The sequence below is a fragment of the Herpailurus yagouaroundi genome, unplaced genomic scaffold (genome assembly GCF_014898765.1).
Source record: "Herpailurus yagouaroundi ecotype Mexico unplaced genomic scaffold, PumYag 29, whole genome shotgun sequence".
Lineage (NCBI taxonomy): Eukaryota > Metazoa > Chordata > Mammalia > Carnivora > Felidae > Herpailurus > Herpailurus yagouaroundi.
In genome coordinates, this window is record NW_024412377.1 from 108,476,544 (window position 1) to 108,487,204 (window position 10,661).

The window sequence follows — 10,661 nt, forward strand, 5'->3', positions numbered from 1 at the left end:
CTGAAAGCTCTCCAAACCCTGTAATGAGAGTGAACATAGTTTAGGAAGGTTGTTAAATATGAAGTCAATATCCCACACAATTGCATTTTTATACAACAATAATTATGGAATAATTTTTAAAAACCCAGCACCACTGTGTAATATTCAGAAAAGTGAGATATTATTTAAAGAAAGATAGAACACTCTGTAACACAATGTAAGAGGTGGATTCTATATAAAGACCTAAATGAGGAGGTAAAACTATAAAGTTAATATAGATGTAAAAAAAAAAAAAACCTTAAGAGGAAACATTTGTGATGTGGGAACTTCAAAACACAGTAAGACAAAAGTAGGGTGGTTTTAATTGCATCAAAGTATTTCTTTCAATAAAGGACAACATAAATAATACACAGATAATAAAATGGGATAAAAATCTGTAATGTCTAAAGTTGATCAGGGATTAATACCTAGAATCTGCAAGAAATTTGGGAAAAATGATAAAGGCATAAACCCCCTTAGAAAAATGAGGAAAGCATTTTAAAAACAAGCATCCAAAAGACAAGCATTTGAAGTGATTTCAACTTATCAGAGATCAGATAAATAAAAATTAAAATAATGAGGGTTCCTAAGTTTAGAGTACTCTGCTAACATTTGTCATTTTCCAGAGTTCTAATTTTTCCCGACCCTCACACACTGTTAACAGATATCTATGTTGGTCACTTGGGAGAACTGCTAGCACTATTTACTCTAGTTAGGTGTATTTATATTCTATGATGCAGATATTCTGCTCCTAATTCTACATACTAAATAAATATTCACATGGTTCACATTAGGATATTCATTAAAGTTATTTGCAGTGGCAGGGAGTAGAAAGTATTCTGTATTCCAGTCAGTGAATAGATAAAATGTGGGAGACGCACACCTTAGGAGAGCATGAATTAGAACCCATGGATTAGAGGTACACATAGCCACGGGGATGGATCTAAAAGCTTGGTATAAAAAAAGAAATAGAATGCAATATATAATACCATCTCCATTAATTAAAATATATGAACAAAAATAACATAACATTATATAAGAATACAAACAAAAAGGTAAACCAAACTTAATGGGAAGTAGAATATGGGGATAAAAGGAAACCAATGAATGTGGTCTAGTGATGACGGTATGCTGTTAATTAAGAAGTACAACTGGTCCAACTCTGCACTCAAGGTTCAGAAAAGGAGAAGACAACAACACAGCAAGTACATAGAAATAAATCTAACCAAAAGATGTCTAAGACATTTGTAAAGAAAATTATAAAGTTTTATCATATGGTATTAAAGATTTAGAAGATCTAAATAAAACAAGATCACAAACTAGTTGGTAGACAGGGAGAACTGTTTATTGCTATAAGATGTCAATTCTTTACAAATTGACCCATACATTGAATAAGACATCTCTCCTTCAATCCAATGTAATTTTACATAGAACTTGGCAAGATAATTCTAAAATTCAAAGAGCCAAAAAAAAAAAAAAAAAAAACCAAACCAAAAAACAAAAAAACCCAAAAAACAAGACAAAACAAAACCCCACAAAAAGCCCACACAAAAAACAAGACACTCTTCCAGCATAACAAGTTTGAAAGGGGACATCAGGACTTACTATAAAGCTTTAGTAACTAACACAGTACACTACTGAGGTTTTGGAAAAATGGTGAAGAAAGAATCCTGAGCTCAGGGGTGCCTGGGTGGCTCAGTTGGTTAAGCGTCCAGCTTCGGCTCAGGTCATGATCTCACGGTTTATGGGTTCAAACCCTGCATCAGGCTCTGTGCTGACACCTCAGAGGCTGGAGCCTGCTTCAGATTCAGGGTCTCCCTCTCTCTCTTTGCCCCTCCCCCACTAGTGCTCTCTGTCTTTCAAAAAAAAAAAAAAAAAGAATCCTGAGCTCACCTTGTTCCATGGACATGATGAGATAACAACTGCATCGGTGCAGCTAACCCTGAAAACAACCCGAGGAATAGCAGAATAGACCTTCCAGAGCTAAACCTAGAAAGATGGTCACACTGAAAAGGATAGGAGGGGTGGACATTGTTGGGAACTAAAGTCCCTGCATGACCAGCCACACATGGAAGGGACATCACAAGCATAGAGAAATGGGTCCTGCACTGAGAAGATGACTCCCTATACTATTTAGTTTTAAAAACTAGCAGGGCTTAAATATAGCAGCTTTAAAAATCAGTGTGGGCTTAACTCCCCCAGAGAGCCAGAGGTTGATAGAAAACTGAGTCCCCACCCTTAAAGGGCCAGCAAACTAAATCATTTACCCTGAGACACAGCACAGAAGCAGCAGTTTGAAAAGTGCTTGGGGTATACATGAAGAAGTTTTATTGACTAATCTTAGAATGTGTGCCAGAGGGGCAGGGATCTGTGGATTTGTCAGGGAACAGAAGTACTGGTGGTCACCATTTCTCTTCCTCTCCACCAGCCTAGATAGGTGGAACACCAGTGGTTATATTCTTGAACTACCTTGATGGCACTGTGTGCCCTGCCGTGGCGTTCCCCTGCCAACCTGTCCAATCCAACTCATCTGCCTTGGCAGGCATTCGTCCAAAGCAGCTCCAGCCCTAACACATCCTGCAGGCAGCCCCTGCCAAAATGGTGCCACTCCGAAAGGCCTCCTGCCCTGGAAAGGGAGGGAGATAACCCCATATGCCACTATGCCTGCACTGTCTGCCACTGGGCCTCTTAGCTGGCTCTACAGGGAATAAACCCTGCCCTCCAGTAGGCCTGCAGCTATGGCAGAGAGGCTAACCGTAGATGGCTAGGCTGTGTGCTAACCGACCTCCCAATAAGCTCCCTGTTCGGCACATGGGCCTCTCAACCACTCAAGGAGCAAACCCTGCCCAGTGTGCCTACAGCAAGCAAAGCTGGTCGTTGCAGCTGGCTGAAGATAATCAAGGCTCAGACATAATAGGAAGGCACATGCAGCCCACACAATTGACACTCCTGGAGTGCCTGGCTGTGGTGACCAGGGGGAATTGCATTATAGGGCATCATGGAACCTCTTCCACACAAGGCCACTACTTTCCATATCATGAGACAGGTGAACTACCTAATACACAGAAACAAACATAGCGAGTGAGACAAAAGGAGACAAAAGAATATATCCCAAATGGAAGAACAATAAATAAAATCACAGTAAAAGAGCTAAATTAATCAGAGATAAGCAGTACTTCTGATTAAGAATTAAAAGTAATGGTCACACATTAACAGACATTTCTGCAAAGAAGACATAAAGATGGCCAAAAGAAATCTGAAAAGATGCTCAATATCACTCATCATCAAGGAAAGGTAAAATAAAACTACAATGAGATATCACCTCACACCTGTAAGAAAGGCAAAAACCAAAAACTTAAGAAAAAAATAATGGTAAGGATATGGAGAGAAAGGAACCTTTTGTACTGTTGGTGGGAATGCCAACTGGTGCTGCTACTGTGCAAAACAGTATGGAGGTTCCTCAGAAAGTTAGAAACAGAACTCCCCTATGATCCAGTAATTGCACTACTGGGTATCAACCCCCAAAATACAAAAACACTAATTCAAAGGAATACATGCACCCCTATGTTTATGGCAGTATTATTTACAATGGCCAAATTAGGGAAGCAGCCCAAAAGTCCATCGACAGATGAATGAAGAAGATGTGGTTGGTATATACATACAATGGAATATTATTCAGCCATAAAAAAAGAATTAAAGCTTGCCATTTGCGACAACATGGATGCAGTTAGAGAGTATAATGCTAAGTGAAATAAGTCAGAGAAAGACAAATACCATATGATTTCACTCATATGTAGAATTTAGGAAACAAATGAGCAAAAGCAAAAAAACAGAAGATAGAGACAAACAAGAAACAGACTCTTAACTGTAGAGAACTGATGGTTACTAGACGGAATGTGGGTGGGGGATGGGTATTAAGGGGGGGTACTTATTGAGATGAGCACTTGGGTGACAGGGAATTGTTGAATCACTATATTGTACACATGCACCTCATATAACACTGTATGTTAACTACACTGGAATTAAAATAAAATACTTAATAAAAAAATTAATGGTCTTAAAGATACTCAATGGACTTGAGACACAAGTGGATGAAATCATTGAGAAATTATACAGAGACAGACAATATTAAAAACACCAGTCAGAGCTGATGAGTTCAATAATGAATTCAATAAAATACATACTAGAGGGCATCAACAGCAGATTAGTTAATGCAGAAGAACGGATCACCAATCTGGAAGACTGGGTACTGGAAAGCAATGAAGCTGACTGGCAGAAAGAGGGAGAACAGATTAAAGAAACTGTGACCTTATCAAGAATAATAACATTTGCACTACAGAGATCCCAGAAGGAGAAGAGAGAGAGAGAAAGAGGAATAAGAAAAAAATACCTGAGAACTTCTCAACCGATATCCCAGTCCAGAAAGCACAGAGCCCCTAACAAGATGAACCACAAGGTCTACACCAAGACACATTAATAAAAATGGCAAAAAGTGATGATTAAGAGAGAATTTTAAAAGCAATAAGAGAAAAGAAAACAGTTCTATACAAGGGAAACCCCATAAGGCTATCATCTGATTTTTTAGCAAAAACTTTACAAGCCAAAAGAGAATAACGTGATGTATTTAAAGTGGCAAAGGAAAAAGACAACCAAGAGCAGAATTGTCAAATCAATAGGTTATACACCTGAAACTAACATAACATTGTATTTCAATTATACTTAATAAAAAGTATGGTTTTGGCCAAGAATTAGACAAAAAGACCAACAGAACCGAATAAAGACCTCAGAAATAGACCCACATACATGGAAATTTAATATATGACAGAGTAGCAATGTGCATCAGTGGGGAAATGATGAATTATTTTCAACAAATAGGTTGAAAGTTTCCTAAAGTAAATAGGAAAAAAGGCCAAAGTTATTGAATCCCTATCTACAATATAGCAAAACAAACAAGAACCCTCACAAAACTTAGAAAACAACAATACAAGTCAATTCCAAATACCTTTAGACGATTTCAAAAATATACAGGAAGATACCTGTGTGACACTGGGGATAGAGAAGAATTTCATAAGGCAGATAATACAGACTGGAAAGATGATGAAGCAAATGCGAAGTCACAATTTACTAAAGAGATCATAATGAGAACATACAAACCACAACTGGGAAATGATAGCTGCTATTCATATTATTAAGAGAAAAAGGAGTCTGCTCTGAAAATATCTTAAAACTTTCAAAAATTAACAGGAAAAATACCATCAATAGGAAAATGGACAAAATTTATATAGGATTTCACAGATGAAAAAACTCAATTGCCAATATGCATATAAAACTATGTTTATTCCCCATCAGTAATCAGGAAATTGAAATCAGAACCCCAATGAGATACCATTTTATACCTATCAGACTGGTAAAATCTCAAGGACTGAAAACACCGAATGTGGGAGACAAAGGTGATGATAAATCAGTATCGGCATTTAGGAAAATGATTTGGTTTAGGTAATCAAGGTAAAAATGTTGCTTTTTTTACGACCCAGAAGTATTCTACCCACATTTATTCTAGAGGAGCTCTCATGCTCCAGTAGACAAGAAAAGAAAGTTTATAGCAGCTGTTTATAATAAAGAACTGGCTAACTCTATTGTTGATCAACAGGAAAATGGATAGATTGTGCCACATTCATATAATGGACTGAAATGGATGGATCCAAGAAATATAATGCTGAGTGACAAAGCAAATGTAGAGGAATTTATATACACTGTTACCACTACAAAGTTAAAAAAACAAGCAAAAGTAAATAGCATTGATTAAATATACATGTGTGTACTTGTATAAAGAAATAATGCAAAATTCAGAGGAACACGAAGTAAACAAAAAGGACAGAAGGTGATTCAGGAATACAGACAAATAAGGAGTCTGGTTTATGATTAAAATCCTATGAATGGTTTTTCAGGCCTGACCATAAGCAAACACAGAAGCTTTACCTGACAGACCTTACAGGACAAACTGCCCTTATGTCTCCCTGGCCAGTGATGCTCTTTTACATATTTACATCCCTAGGCCCAACACCAGCATTCCTAGGTTCTTTCTATGAGGCCTTGGGCAGAAGGCTTGTTCAGGTGCCTCTAATGGGACCCCTTTAAAACAGGTAGAACAGGGAAACTTGAAGACACTTCGACCCCCGGCCCCTTAAGTAGCACCCAGTGCTTTTCTGCTTTTAGCTGACTGCCACCCCTCCACCCTCCCCCTACGTGCACCTTCAGGGCTAAAACTGCCACTGCCTTTTGTTTAGGGACCCCTCATTAGTCAGATGATCTCGACATGTGTGCTGATCTGCCTGAATCTGGATCAGTGCACTGTTCCAAAATGGATTTGAGGTAAGGAGAATCAGCATCTCCTCCAGTTTTAGACTCCTGTTTATACCACTGCACCAAGTGATCAAAGGCTTAACTCTTTCAATTTTGGCTGAGCCTGACAGCTCAACTCTTGTTTAGCTCCACAGACCCTTGACAGTAATGTATTTCTTTTTTTGATAGTAATATATTTCTTAAGTTGGGTTGTATAACAAAGCTACTTTGAACCTCCTCCGTAAAAACTTTTAACAACTTAAGTTCTGTGGAACTCTTATGGGGAGGACAAATATGATGAAATCACAAAGAAGGTTGTGTTTAAATTATAGCTTCAGTATCTCGGGATACACAAAGGTGAAGGAAATTGTGGGGTTATCAGAAAGGTGCTTCATTCTTTTTAAAATTTGGGTGCACAGCAGTATGTAGGACCCAAAGGAATCTTTTAAAGCATACAAGTTATCCTTTAAATTTTCTCTTCTTTGGGATGAGATCTTTCAAGAAAATTCATTTTCTATTTGCTTTCATATGTCTAAATGTGTCTATACCAAATTTGTGGATGAGTTTCTACAGTTACTACTTTATAAAATAGCGTATGTGTGTAAAATGTCCTTCAACTATTTTCTTCATTCAGACTGCTCTATAAAATTATATTTGTCCTTAAACTACTTTCTTCGTACCTCAGGGATTTCATAAATCAATTTATTTTTTGCCTCAACCATACAGGCTCCATTTCTATCTCCTTCTGGTTTATGTTGTGGGGTACTGATTTTTTAGGTCTTAATGTAGAAGCTCCCCGGCTCCATTCCCTGACGATCATATCTGGAGCTTTCCAAACAGATCCCATAATATCACAAGTGGTAAATACTAAAACCACACAGTATTTTATGCTCTGGCCATCGTTTTATTAAAGGAGAAATTATATTTTATGTCCATATTGTATGATTATCATTCTACGGTAACAAATTCTCAAAGGTAAAAAAGGTTTCAGAAATTTCCTTGCCCTTATTTTGCTAACTCCTTCTACCTGTAGTATAGTTAGTTATAATTTAGAATGTGCTTTCCCATTCGCTCTTTTGATCCTTACAACTGTACTAATTCGGTTGCACACATATATATACTCCCATTTTACATACGAGAAAATCAAAACAAAAGAAGAGGTTATTATGACACCTCTGAGGTCACTCAGCTAGTTAAACCTGAACCCAGAAACTGGTATTCCTATTCCATTGTGTACCTGTGAGACACTTTGTACACCAAGTCTCTGCTATTTGCTACTTGTCATAAACTTGTGGGACAACTGTAAAATAATAAAACTAAATCAACTTACCTATGATAATGAATTATTCAGGATCTTTATAAAGAATACTAGTGCTTTTGTCAAATACAGCTTTTGTCAAATCTGTTACTTTTGAGGTGAATTTCATTCATCTATTAAACATCATATTAAACGTTATTGACAGCAAGGCAAAGTACTTTAATCATGTGTTTTTCTCAAATTTTGCTCTTACACAGTTTCTATTTTCTTCATATATTATTATTATTATTATTATTATTATTATTATTATATTTGATGCTTTCAGCAAGAAGATACTTGGCAAAATCCTTACTTAAACCTGACCAATGCAGAAATGTTTCCCCTAACATTTTAGTTAGGAAAAAATCGCTTTAAAAAGAGACCTTAGACAAAGTTACCAAACATTTTTGCATTAGTTTCCTTACCTCCAAAAAGATGGAAGGCTTTCCTGCAGCTTGGGAGCGGCCATTTTGCAGAGCTGGATTTCTGAAAGCTTTGTTTTATTTTCAAATACTCTTTAGTAAAGAATGTTTTTGTGGCATTGTTCAGTTCTAGAGTAAAGCAAAAGAAAACAGTAGTTTTAGACGTTAATTTGACTAAAATGGCAAGAGCATGAAAAATTGTTACAGTATTTTGACAACAAATTTAGATCTCTTTAAGAAAGAAAACGAGTAAACTTTTTAATTTGAATTCAAGCGAACATAATTCCCTCAAATTCACATTTGATGCAACTTTGATGTGTCTACACATACAGTATACATCTACTGGGAATCTCCTATGTCAGTTATTATGCCATAGGCAGCAAAGAGAAAAACCCAGTCCTTGCCCTCAATAAGACTCAAGATTAAAAGATAGAAACAGGGGCACCTGGGTGGCTCAGTTAAGCGATTGACTCTTGGTTTCGTCTCAGGTCATGATCACACGGTGGTTTTGTGAGTTTGAGCCCCTCATCAGTCTCCGTGCTGACAGTGTGAAGCCTGCTTGGGATTCTCAGTCTCCCTCTCTCTCTGCCCCTCCCTGACTGGCACTGTCTCTGTGTCTCTCAAAATAAATAAATAAACTTAAAAAAAAAAAAGGTAGAAATAAACAGGTAGACAAAAAAGGGAAAAATGTGTTACAGGTGTAGCAAGAGAATAACCAGAGTACAATCCTGGCTCAGGAGAGAGGATAAAAGGGAAAAATCTTTTACAATTTTTCCTACTGCATCATCTCTTTAGTTCATTCTATATGTGATGGTCAAGAATTTACTGAATCTAATGCTGCTGATTGGAGAAAGTGTAAAAAAATGCAGAATCAGGGGTGCCTGGGTGGCTCAGTCAGTTAAGCGTCCGACTTCGGCTCAGGTCATGATCTCACGGTCCGTGAGTTCGAGCCCCGCGTTGGGCTCTGTGCTGACAGCTCAGAGTCTGGAGCCCATTTCAGATTCTGTGTCTCCCTCTCTCTCTGCCCCTCCCCTGTTCATACTCTGTCTCTCTCTGTCTCAAAAATAAAACGTTAAAAAAAAAAATGCAGAATCAAATTCTCAACCTTTCAGAGACTTTCTTATGAGTGAAAAAGAAAATATTCATTGGAAGTAAACACAGACCAATCAGAGAACAGATGTGATGATATTCACTTTAAATTCTAGAAAGTACTTGAACTCTCTCTTATATGAGCCATGCAAAGCCTAAGCACATAGAGAAAAAAATGCTCACCTCTAAAGGGAACAATACAAGTTAGGGGAAAAGATAAGCTGCTATCATAGCCTGCATTCAGTAGAATGGGACTAGTTTGAATCAAAGAAATACAGTAATATAAATCTCTTCAGGCCTCGCAGATTCTCACCCTGGGTGGCTGTAAGGTCTACTAGTAAGTGCATGCCCTATAGAATTTGGGGTCCAGAAAAGCTCTGAATGCTGGGAAGGGAGGCCAACCAGGAATACCTCATCCAGCACTGATGAGTATTTATCTGTGTGTCCTCAAAAAATAAATTAAAACCTCATTTTCATATTCTTTACTCATAAGCTGTTCAAAGCTAAAAATCTTGCTTAGGAAGTCCCATTTTCCAGCTAAATATGCACCATGATGACAGAGGCATATAGAACAGGGACAAAACCAAACCCAAAATTCTAAATATGATACTGTTGAAATGGAGTTACAGATTTTACAATATGTGAATCATTATAATTATACAATTTATGCTGAACTGAGGTTAATATTTAGGAGTTCCTATTTTAATATCTAGGTAAGCCATAATTAATGACTTATCCATTTTAATTTAGTGAGTCCATTTAGTATTTGCTACAATATTTTGTTCTCATAATTTTATACCAGAATAATGAAAAAGTAATTATCATCATTTTTAACCCTTCAGGCCCAGGAGAAATCGGCTACTATTATGACTTTCTCAGGGGAGAGCATTTATCCAAGCTTTCACCTCAAGCAGTTGTGATCACTTTATACTTACTGATGTCCTTTAGTGACTTTGGAGCACTCAAGAATCATTTCAGTAACTGTTTCATCACCCAAGAATAGCTAGTTTATCCTCTGCTAGAGGAATTATAAGACTAAGAGGTGATCTATTAAATTAAGCCCAGTTTACCCACAATATTTACCGAGCGCTTGCTAAGATAAAGACAAAATGTTAAGTACTTTATACTGTGATGATGCATCCTGTTATTATTTTGTATGTAAAGTTACATTTCAAGATTTAGAAAAAGGCTTTTGAAATCCTAGGGATAGGGATATATTACTAGATCCTCAAAAGGTTATCACAACATCCATCCTTGCCTTCGAAGAATCTGTAATACTGTCTTCTGTGTGAAAAAAGACTCTTAAATACTGAGAACTGAGGGTTGACGGGGGGGTGGGGGAGACGGGAAAGTGGGTGATGGGCACTGTGGAGGGCACTTGTTGGGATGAGCACTGGGTGTTGTATGGAAAACAGTTTGACAATAAATTATATTTAAAATAAAGAAAAAGAAAGAAAGAAAGAAAGAAAGAAAGAAAGAAAGAAAGAAAGAAA

General features: G+C 37.2%; 1 protein-coding gene across 3 annotated transcripts in view; it reads right to left on the reverse strand.

Annotated features, from left to right (window-relative positions):
• Positions 1-10,661, reverse strand: part of RNF180 (ring finger protein 180) — a 214,675-nt gene that overhangs the window by 48,634 nt on the left and 155,380 nt on the right. For all 3 annotated transcript variants that reach the window (XM_040452181.1, XM_040452187.1, XM_040452197.1), the window contains one exon: positions 8,083-8,208. In XM_040452181.1, coding sequence (XP_040308115.1) covers positions 8,083-8,208 — 126 coding nt within the window. The remainder of the gene's footprint in view (positions 1-8,082; positions 8,209-10,661) is intronic.